This window comes from Pinus tabuliformis, chromosome 8 (genome assembly GCF_031772625.1).
Source record: "Pinus tabuliformis cultivar Carrire ecotype Pingquan chromosome 8, CPIR1, whole genome shotgun sequence".
In the NCBI taxonomy this organism is placed as follows: domain Eukaryota; kingdom Viridiplantae; phylum Streptophyta; class Pinopsida; order Pinales; family Pinaceae; genus Pinus; species Pinus tabuliformis.
In genome coordinates, this window is record NC_142294.1 from 1,261,224,521 (window position 1) to 1,261,251,676 (window position 27,156).

The 27,156-nt window shown below is 38.9% G+C and overlaps 1 protein-coding gene and 1 long non-coding RNA gene across 3 annotated transcripts in view; both read right to left on the reverse strand.

The window, feature by feature from the left end:
• Positions 1–26,286, reverse strand: part of LOC149239971 (uncharacterized) — a 51,656-nt gene extending 25,370 nt beyond the window's left edge. Inside the window, exons 1-2 of one of the 2 annotated variants that reach the window (XR_016246472.1) lie at positions 26,237–26,286; positions 25,829–25,880 (exon numbers count right to left, since the gene is read on the reverse strand). This is a non-coding gene — a long non-coding RNA (uncharacterized LOC149239971). The other variant, XR_016246473.1, reaches the window with a different exon arrangement.
• LOC149239972 (U11/U12 small nuclear ribonucleoprotein) overlaps positions 25,974–27,156 on the reverse strand; it is a 33,891-nt gene continuing 32,708 nt past the window's right edge. Inside the window, 1 exon segment of the mRNA XM_089373594.1 lies at positions 25,974–27,147. Coding sequence (XP_089229720.1) covers positions 26,314–27,147 — 834 coding nt within the window. The 3' untranslated portion in view covers positions 25,974–26,313.

Here is a 27,156-nt window from a genome sequence, read left to right on the forward strand (position 1 = left end):
ATGCCGCTCAAGTTATAAAAAAGAGGATTTTTTGAGTGGGGCAGCCTAATGTTCAAGCCTATGGCCCTAGTGTTGATATGCAGTTCATGGTGATGTTTTCATTTTCATCCTTTTACTTAAATTTTTAACATTACCATAAAATGACTCAAGATGTTTGAGAGTGGTTTCACCCTCATTTTATTTCATACCGAGAAAGTAGAATTTTAGATCTCACTCAAAATCCAGCAGACTTGTCTGTTTTTCAGGATTTCAGGATTGGGGGGATTGTAACGTTTCCATTGGATTTTGTCATGTACTAGGGTATGGAACTTGTATTTAATCAAGAGAACCAAGCCCTCTGCGCAGGGGAGACCCCCAATAATCAAGAGCACGTAGCGTGCTAGGGTATGGAACTTGTATTTAATCAAGAGCACTAAGGTCGTTCAACTATGTAGGAGGAGACTCCCAATCAAGCACAAGACAAGAAATTAGAAATTTCTCGTGGCTGATTTTGGATATTGCTATTTTCATTATGTGATCATTCATGAGTAAATGTGATGTAAATTTAAAGACTTATAGTTTATGCATTGAAAATTGACAATTTAATCATAATGTAATAAATTAGAATGTATCATATATGCTTTATGATTGCACATGTCCATATATATATATATATATTGTGTTTCCCCATTTCCAAAATTTGGGGGGTCATGTTTCGTACTCATGCCCGTTTCAAAAACTCGTACACATTTCCCCATTTCGTGCAACTTAGGTTAAGATTAAACATTGAGCTCTGGGAGCTCCTACGGGCTTGGGGTACTTATTGAGCTATGAGCGACCATAGGGTGAGTAGTTCACCTTCCCCTACTGATGCATTGTGTACAAGGTGAGTGGTTCACTTTCCCCTATTGATGCGTTGTGTACAAGGTGAGTGGTTCACCTTCCCCTGTGATACCCCATGGTGGCTGACATGTGTGTAGGGTGAGTGGTTCACCTTCCCCTACGATTGCGTATGTAGGGTGAGTGGTTCACCTTCCCCTACTTTTGATGACATATGCATAGGATGAGTGGTTCACCTTCTCCTATGGCATATGAGCAGGATGAGTGGTTCACCTTCTCCTGTGGATACCCCAGTGAGAGATGCATATAGGCATCTGTTGACATGTCAGTGGGACGTGGTTCATCCTTTCCCGACATGTAGGATGCTCATTCCCTACGATTATTGGTTGACATGTCGGTGGGATGTGGTTCATCATTTCCCCACAATTGATTGTTGTGATGTGTGATTGTAGGGTGTGGTTCACCCTTTCCTACGTGCGATTGTGATGTGCGATTGTAGGTTGTGGTTCGTCCTTTCCCTACTTGTGATTGTGGTTGTAGGATGTGGTTTGTCCGTTCCCTACATGTGATTGTATTGTAGGATGTGGTTTGTCCTTTCCCTACATATGGTTCTGAACAAGATGTGATACATTGTTTCCCTGCTATTGATTCAGTATCATCCTACCCATGTAGTTTGGGACACATGGGAAGTACCTCTCATATGGCCAATGAGTTCGGAAAAGTGGTTAAGGACCATAGCACTACCAATGGACGCATCGAGTACTATCGTACTCCCTATGACTAGGATGAATGGTGTTCTTCAACTTGATTTGGGATCAAGTCTGATTGAGGTTTAACCTCTACACTGACATTTGTCAGTAGCAGGTGGTAAAGTCTTGTGACTCACTCTCGACCAATTCTTCTTCATTATTACATCAATGTTCAGCAGAACAGAGACGGGATTCAAAGATGGTTCATAGTGTCTGGATGGCTTTATGATCAGTGACAGTGGCTGATGGTTTGATAGGTGGAATTCTCCCTAGTTGAGAAGGAGTGTTAAAATTGGCAACTAGGGCCAAATTCCACTTTGGTCCACTCTTTTGAGAAAGATTATTGTGGCATTGAATTCCTCTTTTCGAGAGGTCCAAAATTGACCTTAAGATCACCAAATTTGGATAAGGAAAAATATGTATTTACTTAAAAGAAATTCTACAAGTCATGACCTTATTAAGGTGGGAAAAATGAAAATTTGAAATTCAAATTTGCCTCCAAAATGTTAAGGTTAGCTTCACCTCCATAAGGACAAATTGTTATATATATAGGTGTCCTCCATTCTCATTAGACATATCTTAGAGACATCAAAAGGCTTCTGAGGTAGCCGAGTTCTTGGAGGAGAACACAGTGCTTGTTGTTTTGGGTCTCTCTTCTCAAGTATATATATATATATATATATATATATATATATAGGTGTCCTCCATTCTCATTAGACATATCTTAGAGACATCAAAAGGCTTCTGAGGTAGCCGAGTTCTTGGAGGACACAGTGCTTGTTGTTTTGGGTCTCTCTTCTCAGGTAGGGCCGAGAATTTCCAGAAGGGCAGCCACAGACTTTGAGGGAATTTCTGGAATGTTTGTGTGGGTTAAATCTGTCCTTGCAAGATCGAATTATAGAGAAGAAAGGTTGGTTGTATTCATGTACTACTCCTGGGTTAGTTTGTGGACGTTTTGAGACTGCTCTTCAAATCTACCCCTCTAGGGTAATCGTAGGTCTACACCATCACAGTCAAGGGGACCGAGACTACTATCATGGGCCGAGATCAACCCTAAGGGTCAGCGATGGTCTTCTTCATGCATGTCAGTGGAAGCGTAGTAGAAAAGAGGGTCTTTGGATCAAATGAATGAAATCAGAGTGGACAGTAAGCAACCCTAACTAGATTATAGTTGATTGAATATTGGTATTACAGTTTGAGCCCTACACTTGTTTAAGATATTGAATCTTCAAATTGTCAACGTCATTTTGACTTTGGATTATTGTACTCTCTCTCTCTGTTGAACATTCGATATTAATAATAAGAAGAATTGATATAGGACTTTTCCCTGGCTTGAGCCATATCCTTGTGTACTCTTGTCTTGGCTTGTCTTTTGCATCTATCTCTTATGTTCTTTCTTCAGTCACTATCAGTTTGATAATGTTTCATGAGATTGCTAATGGAAATAAAATAGACTAACAAATGAGCTTATATGAAATTTTGAAGTGACTGTCCTAAGCTAAGAACATGTTATCTAAATTAACATTGTAGGATGTGGTTTATCCTTTCCCTACATGTGGTTTTGAGCAGGATGTGATATATTTTTTCCCTGCTATTGATTCAGTATCATCCTACCCATGTAGTTCGGGACACATGGGAAGTACCTCTCATCTGGCCAATGAGTTGGGAAAAGTGGTTAGGGACAATAGCACTATCGATGGACACATCGTGTACTATCATACTCCCTATGTCTAGGATGCATGATGTTCAATGACTTGATCTGATTGGGGTTCTACCCCTGGACTGACTTTTGTCAGTGGAGAGTAGCAAGGCTTGTGACTCACTCTCAGTCGATTCTTCTTCATTATCTATATCAGTGTTCAACGAAAATGGGACGAGCTGCAGAGATGATAACAGGATGGTGTGATGGATGGATTGGCAGGTGAAATTCTCCCTAGTTGAGAGGGAGTGTTAAAATTGGCAACGAGGGCCAAATTCCACTTTGGGCAGCTCTTTTGAAGAAGATAGTTGTGGCAATGATTTCCTCTTTCCGAGATGACCAAAATCGACTTAAAGATCACTAAAATTGGATAAGGGAAAATATATTTTTGAAGGAATCCCACTCATGTGTAACTCATCAAGGTTGGCCTGGGATTAATCTAACCAAGTTAAACCCCTCTTCCCTTCCTATAAAAGTAAGTGTCCTCCTTCCTCATTGTACAGATTCACATCTCATGTTCTTCTCTTTGAAATTTGGACGTTGCCCTAGGAGGTCAGGCAGAAGGACAAAGAGCATGTTTTTGGGTTAGTATATGCATCCCTGATGTAGCCGAATAGCAAAGGAGGCAAGATGTGGAGTTTAGATCTGTTTTGGGTTTGTTTATTAATATCTTGGACGGCCGAGATGCCACAGGAAGGCAGCCGCAGGATTTAGGTTAGTTAAGGAGATATGTTGGGGCTGCTTTATATGGAATCCCTCTTCTTCTGGTGGGCCGCAACCCTAGGAGGCAAATCTAGCTAGGTCGAAGGCCTCATTCTTCATGTTTGATGGGCGATAATATTCAACTGGAAGTCATTATTCTAAAGAGGATAATCAAAGAAAGTCATAAGGTTATTTTTAGGCCTAGAAGGAAGTTTGATTGTTGCAGATTAAAGCATCTTGCAAAGGATGAAGGACCATTATTATTGAGATCAGATCTGGGCTAACCTGGGCTCTATATCTACAAGCCCTTACCACAGACATTTAACTACAAGATCACTCATCTCATCGACCTGATTTAACTGATCTTTCTTGCACTATTTTGGGCTTATTCTATTCTGCAAAGGAGGTCATATTACTTGATCCAAAACTGAGCTCCTTTAGGAGGATATGTTGCAGCCAACTTATCTTCTATTGATCTCTGGTTAGGGAAGAATTTGTTCTTTGTTGTTTGAAGGTAGATTGCATTCTTTTCTAGGCAATTTCCTTCACATTTCGACAATAGTACAGGTCATCATTTTGGCAAGTCATTTCTGACTTTGATTGTACTCTCTCTTTCTCTGTTGAACATTCGATTATAATAATAAGAAGAATTTATAAAGGGCTTTTCCCTGGCTTGAGCCAATTTAGGTGTTCTCTTGTCTTGGCGTGTCCTATGCATAAGTTATTTTCTTTCTTCAGTTCTATCAATGTGAAAATGGTTTATGTGATTACTAAATAAAAGGATTGGAAATGAATATAGGTTTCTATAGAACATTGAAGAAATTGACCTAAGATAAGATGATGTTATCTTATCCTAAAATTAACAATATGAGATGAACAAGTCACCAATAAGGTCCTCGTTGTCATTATCTATGTGCCCATTCACCATAGGAGTACTCGAGGAAGAGGAGAATTATCATCAAGATGTGAAGATGATGTTGAAATTTGGTAGCATTAGGGGGTACACTCATGTGCCCTTGGTACTGGGTATGAGAGAGGAAAACATTCATAGAAGTGATTCTACGAGTGTTAGGCTATTCTAAAGCAAAGGAAGGAAAGGCAACAAGGAGGAAAGAAGCAGTTGAGGTCATTAAAGGTAGTCTATGTCTTCGAAAGGGCCAAACCTGTAGGAATCTACCATTTGCAGTTGAAGGAAGGTTTAGGGGTTAGTTTTGAGGCATGTGCAAGAAAACCGCAACTAGGCTGAGGGTTGGCTAGTGGCCAGCATGGTGATATACACAAATCGCTTCAAACAAGGAAGGTCGCATGGCCTGTGTGCTAAGATTTAGGGCCCAAAGTAAAGGGTTGGGTCTACACATCAACAAGGACGGTGCCGCGAGCCCAACTGTAGCAAACCACCGTGAAAAGGGGGGTTTTGAGCCCTTCCTCAAGTAAGTAGCAAGGTGACAGACCCTCTGGAAGGGCAAGCTTGCTAGTTTAACACAGGTCAAGGCCTGTGTGAGGACTTTTGGTTAGCCCACAGACCTAGTAAAGGAATACAGATGTGGAAGAGGGTTGGGAGGAGGGGCTGGAACTTGGATGTGCCCTAAGGCTACAACAACTGAGAGTCAAACAACTTTTGTAGTGAAAAATTGCCACGGCAGTAGTGTTTTGGAAAGTTGAGGCTTAAAGGATTTAGCCTCAGCCCAAGGATTTTCGACAAGGTTTTGTCTCTTGTATTGAGCATTTTTAGGAATGTAAAGGGCCACTATCCCTGGTAAGGCAACCCTAGGATTCCTATTGAAGGAAAAATAAGAAATTGGTTTTGGCAATTAAAATTGTGGTTTATGTATGATCTAATTGACGATGTATTTTTTGTTGTGCAAGTTGTTTTTAAAGTTAGGCATTTCAATATGTTTATGTTTTCAATTATGTGTAGCTGTCAAAATAGTGTTGCGGGATTCCCCCCCCCCGAATTAGGAAGCAGATTCACATCCTAAATAGATTTCCCACCGATCCTTTGGTAGAACCACAGTTCGACCAAATTTTCGCAGCTCCTGGACAAAAGGAACCGCAACAATTCCGTGTGTGGTTCGGTCAACCCGATCCATGGTTCCAGCGCAAATCTTGTGCAATTCCGCCACAGATCCCATGCAGTTCCGCTATAGATCACAACCAAATCCGAGAGAGATGCAAATAGTTCCCCTGACTTGGTTTGTTTTTTGGACTTCCCTGTGTTTTCAAACTGTTATGTGAGGAACTATGCTTGTCGAATACTCCTAAGGTGCCCCCTTGATGCTCCCTAGACACTTCCTAGATGCTCCCTAATGGTAATGTTAAATTCTTGAAGTAAAAGGATGAAAATGAAAAATAAAGGAGAATGTCACTTTTCATCCTTTTACTTAAATTTTTAACATTACCATGAAATGACTCTATATGTTTGAGAGTGGTTCCAACCTCATCAAACTTCATTTGGAGAAAATATAATTTCATATCCCATTCAAAATTTAGTAGACTTAATATTTTTCAAGATTTCAAGATCAAGGGGATTGTGGCATTTCATTAGATTATATCATGTATGAGGGTATGTGATAGCCATTTAATCAAGAGCACCAAGCCCTATATGTACCCCAGTGTTGGTGGTGTTGATTGTTGAATTTCTTTGTCGTGGCCTTAGCAAAAATGTACCCTTCACTAAAGTCAAAATCATTGATCAAGCATGTTAAGTTTTTTCTACCATATTATAAGGCTTGGATTAGCTCATTTGATCAAAATTGGGCAATGTTGACTAATATCCCTAGAGAATCAAAGTAGAGGCAAAGGCTAGACAAGAGGAGAGGAATCTAGATTCTAGATGGTTGATGCTCAAATAAATAATCATTCATGTACAATGGATGTCATGACTCATATCTATCAGTGATTCATTATTTATGTACAAATATGCATGTTTTCATATCTTCTACAACTAATTCGGTATTTTGGATGTTTTTCTTGAATATAATTGCAAATATATATATATATATAAAAGATGTTTTTGAGATACTTCACTTCCTAGATTTTTGGAAAATGACGCTTCCAACGCTTCGCTTCCAAAAAACGTCCCCACTTCGTGCAACATTGTGTCAAAATATAGACCTGAACTGGGGTGTGGATTTCTAACATGGTATCAAAGCACTTTGAAGAGTAGTTGGGTTAGATTTGTGCACAGGTGGTAGCTCTAAGATGGAGCTAAGTTGTTTGCTATTGAAGGATTGATAGCTAGTCTCTAGGATTTTTGGGTAAGAATTCAACGAACAAGATAGTTTATAGCTTGAGGATCGAGTACCAATTCGATGGGATGTCCAACTTCAGTTCGTGGAAGGAAACAATCAAGCTAGAGTTGTTCGTGAATGATCTGTGGGAGTATGCTAACAACAAGATCGCTAAGCCAACCGACAAGACAAATGGGTTAGAAGTTGTACTCTAGGATGCAAAGGTAATTCTCAGACCCGGTATATCTAACTTTAACCCAGAAGTGGTTCTTGGAGTTAGGGAGAGTGGTCTATATAGGCTAAAGGGCAAGCCTATTAACCAAGAAGAAAAGAAGGTTTGAGAGACTCAGAGGGAGTTCACAGATTTAGAGAGAGAGTCAACAACCCCAAAAGAGTGTCTTCAAATGGAAGAAAGGAGTCTTCCAAAGCCAACAAGAAGGTGTCATGGTCGAGCTTAAAGGCCATGCAGGATAAGGAGAAGCAAGAGGCTTCTAGTAGTAAGGTAACTTCTAAGAAGGTTAGTGACAAAAGAAGAAGCTTATGATGAGTGTTAGCGAGCAGTTGTGGAAGAGGAATATGTTTGTGTGTGGGAAACAGAGAGACTTCCATGGAATGGAAGCATCTCCCTTACTAAGAGGGAGTGTTGAAGTAGCATCAAGAGGTACTCTCACGTGCCCTTGGCACTAGGAATGTAAAACACTCATAGAAGTGATTTTATGAGTGTATGGGCTAAGTGATGCGGTTTTGCACCCATAGACCCGTGGTATTTTGATGACTCATGGTATAGACCCACGTTATTCTGATGACCCATGGTAAATTAGAAGCCAATGGAGAGGCTTGGGATCAATCATGAGAGGAGAATAATGGATGTTTCTTTTTGATTGGAGTTTTGATTTGCTAAGGAAACCGCAAACCTGTAAAGGAGCAACGAGGTACTCTTGAAGGATGTGAGTAAATTGGTTCATGGGGAAAATCTGTTAGGAAAAATCATGAAGGAGGTTGTTAGGTTGTTCTAAAGGCAAGGAAGGAAAGGCCACAAGGAGGAAAGGAGCAGTTTAGGGCATTAAAGGCAGTTTGTGCCCTAGGAATGGTAGGACCTGTGGGAATCTACAATCCAGAGCTAAAGGAAGATTGGAAGTTAATTTTGAGGTTTGTGCAAGGAAACTGCAGCTAAGTCATGGGTTGGCAGGTGACCAGTTGAATGATATACACAAACCGATGCAAGCAGGGAAGGCCACAAGGACTGTGTGCAAGGGTTTAGGGCCAAAAGGAAAGGGTCGGGTTACACAGCAACAAGGACGAGGTTGTGAGCCCTACTATGGCAAACCACAGAGAAAAGGGGGTTTGTGCATGCATCCGCAAGCAAGTAGCAAGGTGCCAAACCCTGTGGAAGGGTCGACCTACTAGTTAGCACAAGCCAAGGCCCGTGTGAGGACTTTTGGTTAGCCCGCAACCCTGGTAACAATCCTGGCCAAGGGTTGGAAGGATATCTGGAAGTGCCCTAAGACTATAACAACAGAGAGTCGAACAATTGGTAAATTGAGTGGTGAAGGATTACGATAACAGTGATGTTTTGGGCAATTGAGGGCTTAAAGGATTTAGCCTCAGTCCAAGGATTTTGGACAAGGTTTTGTCTCTTGTATTGGGCATTTTCAGGGAGTTGTAAAAGGCTACTTTCCCTTGTAAGGGAGCCCTAGGATTCTTATTGAAGGAAAAATAGGAAATCGGTTTTGGCAATTAAAATTGTGTGTTATGTGTATGATCTAATTGCTCATGTACTTTTTGATATGCAAGTTGTTTTCAAAGTTAGGTTAGTGTGTTATGTTTTCAGTTGTTTGTAACTGTCAAAATATAGACCAAACTTAGGGTGTGGGTTTCTAACAAATAAGAGATCCACTTAAACATGTCGAGAATCAACCATAAGTGAATCATCTATAAGAAGCGACGCAAAATATCCCAAAGGACATTGAATAAGAACTTCATCAAAGACAACATCTCTATATTCAATTACTTTATGAATGACAAAATAGGAAATCGGTTTTGGCAATTAAAATTGTGTTTTATGTGTATGATATAATTTCTCGTGTACTTTTTGATATGCAAGTTGTTTTCAAAGTTAGGTATTTTAGTGTGTTTATGTTTTCAGTTGTTTGTAACTATCAAAATATAGACCAAACTTGGGGTGTGGGTTTCTAACAAATAAGAGATCCACTTAAACATGTCGAGAATCAAACATAAATGAATCATCTATAAGAAGCAACGCAAAATATCACAAAGAACAATGAAAAAGAACTTCATCAAAGACAACATCTCTATATTCAATTACTTTATGAATGACAGTACCACATGGATGATATGCTTTGGAAATTCAAAATGCAGTAGTGACTTTTAGGCTCTGATTTGTTTCACTTTTATCTACAAATATAGGTTCTTGCACTTGATCTGAAATTTCTAAAATATGAAAATAAAGGTTTGTTTCCAAACCATTTTGCATAGGGAATCATATCTTGAATGCCACAAGTAGGCATATGAATGATGATATGGGCTACACAAGCTACTACCTTCCACATAAATTGAGCTCCATTTGTTTAGAGTGAAGCATACAACAAGCATCTTCCATAATATCTCTATTCTTTTATTTTGTTATTTTATTTCATTATGAAATAGTCCTTTGCTAAGACATACCATGAAATTTGAGAAATGTTTGGAAATCATTGTTGATATATTCTCCTCCATGATCAGTGTTGATATACTTAATCTTTTTCTCGCTTTGGTTTTCAACTAATGATTTAATTTCTTTGAATTTCTTAAAAACTTCATCCTTACATTGATGGTGTATATCAAAAGAAAGCAAGCAAAATCATCAATGAAAGTAAGAAAGTACTTTGATCCCCACATAAGTGTGGTTATGGGCTCACAAATATCATTATGAACCAACTCAATAAGCTAAGAGGCTCACCTCATTATATCCTTAGGAAAGGACTCTTCATGGTGTTCGCCTAGTATACATCCTTCACAAACAACACTAGGTGGTTCAATAAATGGAAAATCATTGGCCATTTGCAGACGACTCAATGCAAAGACCCTAGATTTGTATGTCCCAATTGTTGATGCCATAACATGCTAGTGTCATTGGCATTGGCCACCATAACAACAAATCCTTTTTGTATCAAGGAAAGAGGAGGCTTCCCTAGCCTATACATATGATCAAATTCATGACAATAACCTGCGGTAACCACTTTAAAAACATCATCTATGTCCTTTATTACCCATTGATATGGCCACAATTCTGCCTTTTTATTGGTATCAGTGATGTAGTAGATAAAAACAGGATTGGGCCCAACTCTTAGAACATGAAGACTTCTCCAAACTTAGCAATGTCAATGACAACAACTCCACATCCTAAAGCTGGTAGGGTGGATTTATCACCAATGGTCACTTTCTCTCCAGTGTGTTGTTGTCCATAATCTAAAAGTGTTGATGGCCAATCACATATCTAGTAGCTTTAGAGCCAACAATACATTCTTATAGAGTGGAGGGTGAACAAAATGCAAATTGAACATCCATATGTGCACTATCAAACAATTCAAGTAGGTTCAAATTGACAATAGAGAGACAAGAAAAGATGTGTACCAACCTTTTCTAAAAAACCAGCAATGTGTTACTACAACAAAACTAAAAGAGGAATAAAAGTGTTAATCCTTAAAGGAGGGTAGAAACCCTAGGAGTCCCTTATAAAAGGTCAAATTCCTATTAGAACCCTAGCAAACCTCGATAAAAGGAGGCACTCTCAGATAAGGGTTTTAAACCCTAAAAGATTGTTATCCAAGAAACCCTAGTTGTAGAACTGCAAATAAGCTTGAGTGACACCACTAACCAAAAGTTTTTTTGGATCAACCACTAAACTGAGCAAGGGACATTTACACCCACTGTAATACCATGTTCAAATTCATTTGCTAGCAAGAGAATCGAATGAAACCAAAACCAACCCAAATTCAAAACATAAACAACCCTAGGGTAGCCAAAAGCGGTACACCCTAGAGAGATATATTAACAACCCCTAGCGCAAGTGCACCGAGGAGATAAATAACACAAGCACAAATAGAGCCAACCAATAACAAGAGAACGCAACGCTTTAAACTAACCTTGGGCTAAAGTACTTTCTATAAGTAAGATTGATTGATCACAATGTGTGAAAAAAATAAAAATAAGATTTGTGTATTTATAAACAACTAAAGAGATAGGGAATTTTCCTCAATGCAAGGCTATGAGCCTACATTGAGTTGACTAGGATGGCCTTAACCAAACATAGAAATATAATATAGAACTACAAATAATGTCAAGTGGCCAAATGTGAAGATTACACTCTTAATTCTATACTAAAAGAGTTTATGCAAAGGTGAATGTGTCCAAGGAGATCCAAGCTCAGAAGGAGAAGTTCTCACTTGATTTTAAGCACCTTCTACAAATGTTGGAATATTGGTGCGGGGATTCCTATATTATGAGTCAAGTCTCACATGCATTGTTTCTATCTCCATCCTCGATGTTATCCCAAATGTCTCATCTAGGCTCAAACCAACATTCACTTGGACACTAAGCATGCATGCGAATTTGTCGGTGGCAAGAGCAAAGGTAAAGCTAGCCATGCCCACCACTAGATGACAAGGTGCCATGTATCTCTATGGCCATTTCTAATGTGGCCAAGCTACCAGAGGATGAGAGTGATGACTAGCATTCAATGGTTGTTATCAAGCCACCTCAAATAACAAACCTCCCCTCAAAGCTCGAGGTGATGACCCCTCAAATCTAGCAACTACAACGGCTATATTTCCTTGAAAATTTATGATTTTGTATATGCATATGGATTTGTGGACTCAGAAGAAACCCCAATGAACCACAATGAAAGAGGTAGAGACATTCCCATTACAAGTTCTCTAAATATGTTGTATATCCTCGAGGAATAAGGTTAGTTTGGGATGAGAACAACAAGCTAGGGTTTTGGAACTAGTTTGAAAATGGAAACCATATTAAGGGTTTGGTTACTATTATCTTCTACTTGGGTGAAGACTTGGTTTCGAGGTGCATTATGGATGTTCGTTCAACTATGGTTGGCAAAAATGGTGCGTATCAAATCCAAGAAAAGATTATGGTTACTCCACGTCTCCATTTTAGCATAGTCTCAAAATCATGGATTCAAGATGTAAAAGGGCTATCTTATTAGACTGAGGAAAATAATGAGGTACTTTGGGACTTAGCTTAACACAATAACAGTGATGGTAAGGATTGCAAACAAGTTCAACAAGATGGTCAAATCTTGATGATCAAAGGAAATATTGATGATAGTATCAAGATTACCTACTCCCCATATATGCCCACTTTTGAAAATGATGGTTCTAGGACATCATGGAGGGTGGTGGATATGGGAAAATAACGATGATCATAATAATGAAGGAGATGTTTTATGGGCCATAAAAGAGATTGTGTTGAAGGTTATAGTCAGAATTGCAAAAGGGGAGAGATTTTAAAAGGCTACTACCAAATTAGAGATTGCAAAAATGACGAAGAAGAGAAATGCTTTGTGTAAAACTTAGAGCAAAAAGCATGAAGCTTATTATGGGTTTAGACATAGTCATGAAGCCAGTGCACACGTATCAAGCAACAAACTTAGCAACTAAGTTCATGGGAGATTCATTTCTAATAGTTTCATGAGTATGTAGATAAATATGGTCTGGAGGCGAAAGTTAGTGTATTCTCTAATATATGATATGTTGGCAAGGAGCCAAATAACATTTGTGTTCTAATATGCTAAAGAGAAGGAAGCAATACTGACAGGGAAGTGGCATTGGGATAGCTCCAATTTGTCTCAAAAAGACTAGACTTCATTATCTGACCCCATGTGGAAAAGGGCAAACACAATCTCTGTGAATGAAGCTACACTCACTCCTTTCATACTACGATCAAAAAGGGCCCCCGCTCTAATAGCAAATATGTACATTTTAATGTCCCTTACGGATTAATTGCCCAAGGGGCAAAGTAGCCTATCAATTCTCGTAGGCTATAGTCCTTGATAAAGGGGAAAACCTCGGGTCACCCAATGTTTGGGCAACATGGGGTAAGTTTTAAAGCACCTAGGGAAAAAACTTAAAAGCCCAAAGTTGGGGGTTTGTCACAAACCCCTCTCAACTAATTAAGGAGAAACACCTACAACAAATTATATAAATACAAGAGAGTAAAATCATTTTTTATCATGATTAATTTGGATTTGATATCTCCGTTTTCTTGAGTTGAGGCTCTGAGAGTTTAATACCCCTTCTTCTTCCTTAAGTTTTGGTGGAGGTGATCCCACCCTATCTAATCTTTGTCTAGTTTCGATGGAGTTTATCCCACCCTACCTAGACACCTTCTCTTTTGTTCTAGCACAGGTCATTAGAGCAATTCTAGTTTGGTTCGAAGATTGACAATTTTCCCTTGTTCTGGCACAGAATATTCTTTCTTGGAGCAACTCGAATCTATTTAATTTATTGATTAGCAATCTTTGGAACAATCCCTTGGGATTTGATTAAAGAAGGGATCCTCGATAACTCTTGTGGCTCAACCTAAGGTACCGCATGCAATCATAGGCCAACAAGACCCTAACCAGATAGCAAAGCCAATTCTCCACCAATCGACTTTCTAGTCAGACAATGAAGGCTCTCCATAAAGGTTCCAGATATAGTCTAAAAATTCTTGGTCTACGAGAAATCCAATCTTACAATACCCCTCCCTAGAACTGACGTCATAAAGGGCCAAGTCAAAGTGGATGGCTCTATTGTAGCAACGCATGCCTAGGGCACAACATTACAAGGGACGAGTAACGAACGCGCTCACAAATTGTGAGTTGGAAGGGTAATTCTTAACTCGGCTAAGAAGTGGCGGCTCAAGTAATAATTATAGCCTACGCATGAACGTGGCCCCATCCTGAAACAAATTTGCGACACCTTAGTTTTGCTGACATAAGACAACCCCCCACGACAAGCTAACAAAAAATTTGAGGCTCGTTATCACCTCTATTGTTTGGCAAAGAAGCAAAGACGAACAACGTGAACCGATTCCTAGAGTTTTGGTAAGTCGTCACAACCTTCAGATTATCAACATAGGTCAGGGTAGCAAGGCTTCCCTGTGGATAACAGTACCACAATTTGGAAGAGTAATCGCAGTTGCAGCAGAACCTAACTTAAGGATAGCACCATAAGTTACTTATATAGATGAACAATGAATTACAGTGGGTGATTAATAGTGCTACAAGGATTGAGTATTATTTTTTAACTGTTGAAATTGCGAATCAGAGCATACTAGTAAATTATTGGTTGGAAAAGATCTACTATACGTCGAGCAGTCATCCCTATTCATTGTGGGTTTGAGGAGAATTTGATTATTGTTGATAGTCCTTAGTTTATGCATGCATGCCTATTATTATTGTTGAATGATATTTATAATCCTATATTACATCGAGGAATGTCCATTGTTGTATGAATGTTGTTGTTCTATTGGAAGCCCTAATCTCTAAGAATTCCTAAGGACAAGATCGCCCTAGTGCATTAAAAAATAAGATGGGGGGAATGTTAAACATATATGAGAAAACAAGATCATTGGATAGAACATCCATGGCTAGGATTTGTGTAAAGATGAATCCATGATATAATCTTCTAGACGGCATTGATATCCAAGTTGGGGATTATAGGCAAGAAATTGACTATGTTAAGATTTCGATCAAATGATCCTTATGTCATCTCTATGGTCATTTGAGAAGAACCCATCCTAACGAGGATACACCAAAAGAGGAGGAGATAGTTGACCAAGATACGGAGTTGGAAGAGCAAGATAATTTGCCACTAAAAATCTCTATGGACCAAGGAAAAGGACACCCTCTACAAAAGCTAAGACTAATGCCAAAGAAACTACTTTTGTTGTAGGGAAAAACCTTTAAGATATAGCCAAAGCTAAAATATTACTCCTCGTCCAAGGAAGACGCAACTATTTGTTGTACATCAAGAGAATAAAATAGTGTATGGTCATAAAGATGTTGAGGATGCTCCTAGATCAAAGCAAAACAAAAATCATAAAAAGTGCTCATGTTATGCTTGACCTTCAAAAACCCACTAATCCAAAAAAGAATTTAGAAGTGGATATGTTTCTAGAAGGGGTCTTCAAGAGGGAAGAGTGGCAAGGCTAGGACTATTCAAGAGTTCACCTCCTCTTAGGTATGGGGAAGAACACCAATGATAAGGAATAAAAAGGTGTACAAAACACTAATATCAACTTAGATCAACCAAGAAGAAAAGTTTATTGAAGCAGGAAGCTTCTTTAGCATGAAGAAAATTAACTCTTATGGAACCAAAAAATATCAACTTAGATCAACCAAGAAGAAAAGTTTATTGAAGGAGGAAGTTTCTTTAGCAAGAGCAATAGGGTTTGGATCAGGAGGAAATCACGTGGTTCTAAAGAGGAGATATTTTCTCAGTCAAGTTACGGTGCAAGCACAAAACGAAGTATTATCATGGAAGCAAATGCTAATCCAAGGGGCAAGGCCTTTAAAGCACAGAAAGCCCACTTTGCATTTAAAATGATTCTTCTTGCATGTAACATAGAGAACTTGAGACTACCCATAAGAGAAACTCCTTAAAGAGGTTGGTGTTTATTCATAATCTAGAGGTAATGTTAATTCAAGGGTCTATGTTTGGGGCAAGCAAAGCAAAATGCCTATTGATGGTTGCTTTTACTAGAAGGAATTTGAGGAATCAATGTGGACAAAATATCTAGAGGTTTGGTCTTGGAATGGTACAAAGTCGCTTCAAGTCAAAAATAATCATTTTCTTCAATTAGCAATATATGTGGAATTATTTTCTCTGATGAAAGACAATGGTATACAATCTTATCAATATGTATAATGTTATGATCCCTTTCTTTGAGGGAAGAATTATGGGGAAATATTTTATGGGGAAAGATTTTTTATTAGTATACTATGAGGAGGGACAATGTTATTGTGGTTGGAATATGTATTATAGAGCCTCTAATAATCAAACACATGTGACGAAACAATAGAGTTAGAGTGAAGGCCTCTAATGTTAAATCTCCCAATACCAACCCAAATTTATTTTCTCGCAACAATTTTTATTCCCAATAATTTATTTTATTAACCAAATAAATCCTAAATTGTTAAAAGATAAAATCACTAGTATTTTAACATCCAAAAATTTATATGTAGCGGAAGTAAAATCAAAGAGAGAGATCAATCACACATTACAACATATAAACACCCACAACACTTCTTCTTCATTCACTGATATGGGGAAAATCAAGGTTTCAAACCATAGAGAAAATTACAAGGAAATATGCATTGATTAGAACCTACAACTCAAGCCCACTAGATGAATTCGGCCCACTAGAAATTAGCCTCTGAAGAAATTTGGCCTAGAGAATTTAGGCCCACCTCTTCACCAGCAACTCGACCCTGCATCTTCCCCTCAAACTGTTGGAAATCATGATTGTCATTAGACCAAAACCCACAGGTGTCAATCAACGATCGCATCGCCTGAGATAAGGAACCACGAGAGGCGGTTAAGTCCATGTCGCAAAACACATGGGGAGCATTGGTTTATCCATTGTCCAACAATCTCCCCCCCAACGCGAGTCGGTGTGTATTGAACTCGTGACCTACGCTCTGATACCACTTGTTGGGAATCATGATTGTCGTTAGACCAAAACCCGTAGGTGTTAGTCAATGATCGTATCACCAAAGATAAGGATCCACAAGAGGCAGTTAAGTCCATGTCGCGAAACACACGAGGAGCGTTGGTTTATCCAATGTCCAACACACAACCTATGCACCTCAGGAAATTCGGCCCAGCAAATTTGCCCCTCCAACAAATCGACCTCCTTGCTTCAACAATTCAGCCTTGCAATCTCCAGCAATTTGGCCTCCTACAAATCTCTTAAATCAACTGACACTCTTCGTCCTCTGCTATTACAGTCTCGTTGAGCCTCTTGCTCTAGAAAAAATCATTTTCTCCACTTGTTGTGTCTTCGCCACTCTCTTAGGCTAATTTTATAATCTTCATCAAACCCAAATCCCTAACCCTAATCACCCTTCTAGAATATCTAAGAGATCAACAACTGAAATCATTTCTAAGTCACTTAAATAATTTCATTATTTATCTTTAGAAATTGACTTAATAGTCCACAATAATTAATTGACTTTAATTAGTCCACAATAATTAATTGACTTTAACTATTGTACTTTTCCTATGTTAGGAAAGAAGACATAAATCACTTACTCCATCAAGCAAGCACCTAAGGAGGCAATAAATCATATTCTACATGCTAAGACACCAAGTCTATATAGAAGAGCTTCCAAAGTTACCACAAGCTTCAACATCTAAAATGCTTGATAGTTCCTTTTATAGCAAAGAATATATATACAATATATGCAATGTTATCAATATCTATGATGATATGATCCCTTTATTTTGAGGGAAGAACTTTGGGGAAAGTTCTCTTTTTTATATGCATACTATGAGGTGGGACAATGTTATTGTGGTTGGATTAAGTGATTTAGAGCTTCTAATACTCAAACCCGTGTGGAGAAACAATAGAGTTGGAAGTGAAGGTCTCTAAAATGCTTGATAGTTCCTTTTATAGCAAAGAATATTCTAAAGAATGAGGGCAGAATCAGATCATGGATTGGAAAGGGTGGGGTCTCTAACCATGCTCCTATTTTTCTCCAATTAAAGAAGGCTAAGGAAGAGCCTCCATGTCCTTTCATGTTCAACTCTCACTAGTTGAAGGACCCAAAGTTTCTAGAACTGGTACAAAATACAGTTTGGAGGATTCTGTCATGTACAGTTCCTGACATTTCAAGAGGATCATGAAGAAAAATATAGAGTGGGCAAAGGTAATACATAAAGATTCCCAAGAGCAAATTTGGAACCTTGAAGAGGACATTTCCAACATCTTTTGGTCAAACATGAACAATATCTTCACTGAAGAAGAATTGCTGAACTTATACCAACTAGAAACCACCAAAGGAGAACTCCTAGACTGTTAAAAATCGAAATGGGCACATGAAAGTAGAGCTATATAGTTAGCTCAGGGTGATGAGATCCATTTCTTCAACAATTATGACAAAATGAGAACATAAACACAATATGGAATATCAAGAATGAAGAAGAGTAACAAGTCCATAGATTCAAAGGCTTAGCAGAGGTTGGCACAGATCATTTTAAATGGTTGTTAATGGAATATCAAGAATGAAGAAGAGTAACGAGTCCATAGATTCAAGGACTTAGCAAAGGTTGGCACAAATCATTTTAAATGACTGTTCAAGGAACCAAACAAAGCCAACATATCTAATATTACGAATTTAGAAGAGATCACATTATGTTTTTGAACTGTTTGAACTCAACATTTCAATCTCTAGCACTAAGACCATTTTCAAGACGAAGAAAGAACCGGGCAATGATTCATTCTTCTTCCTGAAGATGATCTCAGCTCTAGAGATCCAAATGTTAAGTTCAAACTTCAAAGAGTTCAAAACAATAATGCAGTCTCCTCCCACTTCATAATACTACACTGAGTATAATGAATAACCTGATATCTGAGATTGTTAAGATGCCCACTAATTTCCCTAGTTTTGTAATAAAAGACCAAAATGTAACTCTTATGGCTGAGATTTCATTGGCTGAAATAAAAAGAGGTAATCGATTCTTTTCAGAAGAATGACAGTCTTGAGCTAGTTGGATGGCCCATTAAGTTCTATGGGGAATTCTTTGAGTTCATTGGGGAAGATCTTTTGATGGTTGTGGAAGGATCTAGGAACACAAGGAAGGTTCTGGGGACTATGAATTCTACCTTTCTTGCAATAACTCCTAAGAAAATATGTACTCGGATCGCTTGAAGATTACAGACCTGTCACCACTTAAATATTCATCAGATCCTGAGCACTGCACTTAGAGGAGGATGTTTCTTGTCTTTGATAGCCTCAGACAGACATATCTACATATTTTCATGCATGTTTTCACATTAAGAATACTTCTGAGGCATTTTCACACTCCCCAAGTCAATAGTTTCATGTTTGAAGTCATGAGGAACATGTCCTAACACATTAGCACATTGTCAAAGAGCTCATTCTTTGAGGAGTGCTCCACATATTGAATAGGTTTTGTCACTTGTTGTTATGGCACATACTTGGCAAGGAAAAAAGGCAAGCTTCAAGGAGCTTTCCAAGAAAACGCATCTAGATCAGCCCATTTACCTAGAGGAAAGCATTTTCAAGATGAGCACTCTACACAGAAGTATCTAGGAGAGATTAGTAACTTTGGGATTTCTATTGTTATGTTGAGAAGTTGCTACAAGAATCCTCTTAGTGCAACAAGTCAGAAAAAGAAACATGTAGTCTCTAGGAGTTTCTCATTCAATGTATCTAGCATTGTTAAGGAAAGCATTTTCAAGATGAGCACTATGCATGGAAGTATCTAGAAGAGATTAGTACCTTTCGAATTTTTGCTGTTATGTTGAGAAGTTGGTACAAGAATCTTCTTAGTGCTACAAGCAAGAAAAAGACACACAAGTCTCTAGAAGTTTCTCATTCAACGCATCTAGCACTGTTAAGGGGAGCACCTTAGTCAAGGAGACTTCTAGATCTTCCTATATATATTTTATTATTGTTTCTTGAAGATGGATCCACGACCTTCTAGAGAATTCTCTTCAGAAGAAAAGGGATACATAACTTTCTATAGAATTCTCCATTGAAGTTATGTTAGAATTCCATGCACCCGAGGTCTGGTCTATGTTTAGCCAGAAAACACAAACACACTGAAAATGCCTAACTTCAAAAGTTTTTGCATAACAGAAAATACCAGCAATCAGATCAATGTACAGTACACAAGAATTAGTACCCAAATCTGATTTGTTATAATTCCATTAACAAGAAAATCCACAGGGCTCTCGTACCAGGGAAAGTGGCCCTTTACAATTCCTGTACAACAACAAAAACACAACAAAACTTTGTACAAATTACCTGGGCTGAGGCTGAGCCTTATCAGTCCTCAACTGCCCCAAAAATCAGCACTGTGGCAGTCCCTTCACCACAGAGATACCTACAGCAAGTCTTCACAAGTCTAGTTTCCCACCTGGTAGCCCTTGTAGAGGTTTTCCAAATACTGTCAACCTTGCTGCCCACCTGGCAGACTTATTCACAATTCCCAACAGCAATCTGCCCCCCTTGGCCTACTCCTTCAGTCCTCAGCCCCCTTGCTGTAGCACTATCAAGCCTCGGCCTGCTCCCTTAGGCCACAGCTCCCTTTCCTAACCCTTGGAGGCACCTACAGGCCTGTGGCCTGTCTCTTCAGGTTCTTAGCCTCCTTGTTTCAGCCAGCGGCTAGCTCCTTAGGCCTGCAGCCAGCCCTTCCTGACTGCAGCATCCTTTAGCACTGCCCAGCTTCACTTACCTCAGCTGTGGCTAGACCTGCCAGCCCTCAAACTAGGGCTCAGCCTCTTCTTTCCAGCCTGCGACTTGTTCTTTTCTTTCTCCTGTGGCTAGGGCTCTCCTTTGTCTAGCCTTTCCCACCTGCAAGCAGCAAAATCAAAAGCTAAGACCCTTATCACCATAGAAAAGAGATCCTCCAAAACCCTTGCTGCCCTAGTTGCAGGTCAGTGGTTTCCTTCTTCAATTTCAAACCTCAATCAAGAAAAAATCCATCACACCATGTCCATATCAGTTGTGCTCCGCAAGCCTCTCGATTAGCTTATTATTTATACAGGACCATACGTCCCTTTGGAAGCCCACTTTTCCTTCAAGAAACCTCCAACATTAAACTCAACATTAAATTAAAATAATAAATGTTTTCATTGGGCACAAAACCCCATTACTTTGGGTACAAAGCCCACAACTTGGGTGCAAAGCCCACACACATACTTTATGGGTGTTTCTCTCTCACAAGCCTAGCTTCATGGACATGTGAGAGTACCTTCACTTGTAAGGTTGTTAAATATCTTTGTTTCCTCTCTTCTATGCTGGAAATTTTGCTGCTGTTATAGCGTTTTTGTCCACACAAGGTCCATTGTTTTTAGATCAGGATTATGCTTTGTAACTGGGCTGTTATTCCAGTAGAAAGCTGTCTTTTATTTCATTATTCATATTTGACGTTATATGATGAAGAAATACATTGTGAAGGTATTATGACATCTTTTAAGTTTAGCATGTTGACTGAAAAGTGAATTTACAGAACTGAATTGGAGCAACTTTACTGGTTAAATATTGTCTATTATCATGTTCTGTAGTCTCAAAGTATTTTGAATCCATTGCCCAAGGATTGGACACTGATCTACTTGAATCCACCACCATATATCTATTGTGTATCATAAACTTTTTGATTACCAAGTCTGAATTGGTCTTAAGGGTTATAAGGAAGACTTAGTAATCTCATTAAGAAATCTCCCCCTTACGCCATAGGAGAGATGGCTTATAGTGAAGGGAGGTTCTACTGAGGTGACACTGGGTAGAACTCCAATAGTTTTCCGAGAGTGTGTATTTTTGACAATTCGGATTTATCATGTGTGAAAATCCAGGGGCTAATAAGACCAATCTATCTTTGTAGTGCAGTATCATCTCTAAGGTCATTGCTAGAAGGCTTAAGCTTGCCCTTTCTCCTGCCATATCAAGTGACCAATTTGGGTTTCCTGAACAATACGCAAATCCCTGATGTAATTGGTAATTTGGTATAGCTCAAGAAGGTCTACAGTCCATCAAGGAAAGGGAATTTCTCTCCTTCACTGTCAAAATGGATTTTTCTAGAGCATATGACAAAGGTAAGTTAGTCATATTTAAGACTAAACAATGCTCCATGTTGGTTTCTCTTGTGAATTTGTTAACTAGGTGGAAGGTCGTTACTCTTTGTTTCATTTTCCCTAATGATGGGTCTGGCACTTCTTTCTTCCAGCACACCAAAAGATCAAGACAGGGTTGTCCCCTCTCCCCTTTCATTTATCTTTTGAACTTGAAGGTTTAAGTAGGTATTTGGTCCATGAGAAATCCATTGGAGTCCTCAAAGGGATAAATATGTGGAAAATCTTCCCTTGTCACATCTTCTGTTCATCAACGACGTTTGATGTTTGGTGATGGATCTCTGAGGGATGCAGGGGCTTTTCAAAGTGACCTAGATTTGTACTGCAAGGCCACCAGGATCGAAGTAAAATGAGGTGAAATCTTCTATTATGTTTCACAAGATGGTGGTAGGACAACAAAATGATATTAAGGCAATGATTATGGTTTTAAAATTTAAGCACTGGTTGTGTTTATACAATAAGATTTAAAACTGGATTTCCTCTTGGTATACAAGTTGGTTGTCTCTTGGGGGTAGGATAACACCGGTTAAGGCGGTGTTAGAGGCTATCCCAGTCTACTGGCAATCCTAGCTTACATTCCTCAGGGGATCCTGCACAAAATCAAATGGAAGATACTCAAATTTCTTTGGACAGGGAAGAACAAGGAAAATATGGCTTGGTAATATGGGACAGGCTCACACAGCCATAATGTGATGAACAGGATCTCAAGAACATTTTCCACTTTGGCCAAGCCCTGGCAGTTAAGAGCCTTTGGAATTTGATGTCAAGATCGGGGTTGTGGAAAGAGGTAATGTTACAGAAATATATACAACCTTTATCTGTAGAAGAGTGGACTAGGTAACCAAACAAGAAATGTATTAATGCCTACATCATTTGGAAAGCACTGTTATATGCTCTAATCTGTATGGGAAACTGACTTGCTTGCAAAGTTGGCAATGGTAATAACATTCATCTTGGTGTGGACCTAAGTTGCACGAAATGCCGAAACGCTTCGGAGTTTCCGAAACAGATGCGTTTAGAAATGTCACCTCCCAATAATGGAAACGTCGGCCGAAATGTTGTTTGAAACACCATATATGTTTATATGTATAAAAAGAAACTTATAAATAAGTGAATAACACATTATCTTGCAAGAAAAAAGGGATAAGACCCATAGATGACAATCGAGAAGAAAAACCAAGTCTATATTAACTCTCATAGATGATTACATAATGGTCGAGTTTCGATCAAGTTTCGGCCAAGTTTCAAAGTTTCGGGTACGGGTATGTCCCGAAACGTCGAGTTCCTAGAAGTTTCGTGCAACATAGGTGTGGACCTTTAGATCAGAAGTTGAGAAGCTTACAGGTTATCAGAGGGTGTCCGCACAACCCTTGGGCAGTCCAATGTGACAACTTTGGCAGATGTTGGATTTTGTGATGTTTAATCTATCTGGGGGAGGGAGGGGTGGCAGGGGAAGAATGTTCAGGATATAGGCATGATGGACCAAGACACTAAGGAATGGAATGCCTGTGTTAACAAGCTCTCATCCAACTTCATCATTCTTAGAGATGGGATGTTCATCTGATTTGGTCAAAAATCCCAGCTAGGCATTACTCCACTGCTAGATTAGGGCACTACTCAGCAATACTCACTGATCGACAACAGTCAAATTTTCAGCTGCGGGGGAAGGTGGTCTTAAAAATCAGAACTCCCATGAAAACAAGACTTTCTTGTGGATGACTTTAATAAATGAAGTCCTCACTTGAGATGTATTATTAAAAAGGTCTTCCGAAGTTCCTGGAATGTGCTCCATGTGCTAACGTGTTTCTTAATTGGTCTCTCCTATGATTGTAGGTTACTATTTTTCTTTGGAAGTTTGGGGACCAGCAATAACCATAACTGGTGGCACAGGAGTTTGGATTGGCAATGATCCAGAAGAGACTCTCAAGACCTCGTCAGAGTATAGCAGGTTAGAAGAACATGAACCATTCCTATTAATTCCTTGCCGGAACCTGTGGCTAACAAGAAATGCAATGATCATTGAAGATATGAGAAAAACACTTCTGCAGGTATTCTACAAAATACAATATGCATACGAAGGACTAAAAACAGAATTTTCCATCAAGGCACAGAAACAGGTAGCGCATTTGCATATAGACCAAGGTAGACAAAGGTCGTCCCTGATATTTTTTGGTTGGTGTATGAGAGAACAATCTGGGAAGCAGAGCTGGAGGAGTTTTATATATCTTAGAGAACCATTTCTATTCTTTCTCTTATGGTTTGTGTTATGGGAGCAATAACATAATGGAGGTCAAAGCAATTCATATTCTGGTTGGGTATAGCCACATAAAGGGGGGCATCACAGATATTCAGCTTTGTGGGGTATTCTAAGCTGGTGGTTGACTAGATCAATGATCACTCAAGGAATCTCAATGAGGCATGAGCATCTTGTCCAACAAGTGAAGAAGCAGCGGGCCACTTCTGATGCTTTTTCTTGCATCATGCATGCATATTTAATATTTATAGAGAGTTACATGCTACTACTGATGGACTGTCAAAACACTGTCAAAACAGGGAGTCAATGCTCAAGCAGCCTTGCTTGAGATGACTCAGATACATGATGAAACTACTGTCATCCTGCCTCGTAGACACCTATTTGTCTAGTCACTTGCTCTGTATGTGTGGACATGATTGTCCAGGTTTCATCAGATCTCGTGATAAGACCAGCTTTGGCCTATACAGTACAGTAGTACTTGCCACTTGGTTCCTTGTTTGGAACATGATGACCTCATTACACTTTGCTATTACTGTTTTTCTTACAGTTGTTTGAATTGGAGCTATGGAGCCTTTGGCTTTTTTCCTCTAATCATTTTGTCATGGCTGAGTTACTTAGGTAGCTCACTCTTGGTAGTGTTCTTGGACTAAAGAGATACTTGAACTAAAGAGAGATAAAAAAAAATTGTGATAAAAAAGGTTACCAAAAATGAAATTGCAAAAACATGCTCTCACAAGATCCTTTACTGTACTGCACAGGCTGCCTTACCTGCTAAGAAGCTTGCATTGGATGGGACACCTCAAAAAACCCTTTGCCCACCTGAGCAATCTTTCATATTTCTGAATGGCATAGTTGGGATTCACAAAAGACTGGGCAGTTGAAAAAGTGATTGATGGGGCAGAAGAGAAAGCAAACTCCCTGCGGCTTGCTTAACAATTTTCTAAATGAATTGTCTCCACTAAAATATGCCTAACCCTATTATGTAGTTAGAATATCAACTAATCCACATTCTTTCTGAGTGATGAAAGTAGAACATAATGTCAAGGTACTTCACAACTATATCTGGTTATTAGAGAATAATATGGCTATTAGAATTGACTATCTGTTGAAGTGAGTCGTAACAAAAGGAAAAAGCTTATACAGTCATGACAATCACCAGAATCATGAGGATAAAGTAAAAAAGCACTCTGTATTGATGGTTAAAATGCTTGCTGCTGCCAATCAACCTGCATCTAGACAGGACTTCTGCAATTATGATGATGCGAGAAGATAACCACAATAGGCAGGCAGTTTTTATGATGTTATCCAAGAAGGGAATCTGCTTAGCTGAAAACCAGAAGCATTTACTTCCTGGAGCAATGGAACAATCCATGATTTTTAAAACCAATAAATAACCCCACCTAGCAAGATAAACACTACCTTTATATGAAAAGGATAAAACAGAACAACTGCTTTATCATGCATGAGTTTTAAGGATACGCACAAGGATACATACATCAGCAAAACCTTGAAGCCTCAATGACAACTTGTTACTGTATTCGCACAGGCTGATTACAAGGAATGAGCAATGGCAGATAAACAGCAAATATAATCAATAATATTCTGCACGTAATAGGTGGAAAAATATACAAAACAAAAAATCAGGAAAGATTATTTTTGTCATGCCAACTTAATTCTAAATTCAAGATTCTGTAATTGTATCTCTATTTCTATGTCATGTGACTGCTTTATCGGCATGAATTTCAAGGATACACACAAGGATACAGATGTAAGCAAAACCTTGAAGCCTCGATGACAGCTTGTGACTGCAGTTCCAAAGGTTGATTATAGAGAATGAGCAATGGCAGATAACAGCGAATATAATTATTTATTTGCTGAATGTAATGGGTGAAGAAAATCATACCACACACAAAATAAAGAAACTCCATATTTGTCCAATGCCATGCCTGTTTGATTTCAAATTCAAGATTCTGAAAGCCTTTATCTATCTCTATGTTTGGTGATCGCTTTCTTTCCACCACTTTTTTTATTGTCAGTCTCCATGCTGTTATCTGCAGATATTCTCCATCTATCATGGCTGCTTGCTCGGCTGTGCTCTTTACTACTGTGTCCACTGACATATGAAACAGAAGTGTCAGCAGGCTTATATCTATCAGATGAGACACCACTTTCATACTTGTCATCAAAACTACTCTGCTTCCTTTCATGGGACCTATTTCTGTGCCTACTTTCATATTTATCATATGAACTCCTGGAATGTCTCCCTTCATGCCGATGGTTACTACTGTCTGGTTTCCTGTGCTGTGATCTACTGTCATGTCTTATTTCATGTCTATCAGCAAATATTTCCTCAGAAGTGGAGCTGCAATAATAACAGACATTATTATCATTATAAAATTTCACACTATGACATCTATCATTGCTTTCATCCTCAGAATGATCATTCCTCTTTCTACGCTCATGCTTGTCTGCTCTGTTGCCATTGTCAAGGAAGCTTTGTGAGCTCGTCTGAGGACTTGTAGACTTATAAAACCTCATGCTTTTCAAATCCATGTTGTTAACATCCATTCTCTTGGAAGAAATGGCTGTACTGTCACGTTGCATCCTTTGATAGCTAGACACAGAGAATCCTTCACCCCTGTTAGGAAGGGCTGAATTGGTGGCTTCAAATTGCTGTCTACTCTCAGTCACACTGTCTGAAGGAAGAGATTGTGTTGCACTTTGTGGTATCTCAAATATGCCCTTTACAAAACAACCAATTCCTCCTGCTAACTTAATTTCCTCCATGTGGCCCTCAATTATATCATGTAACACCTTCAATAA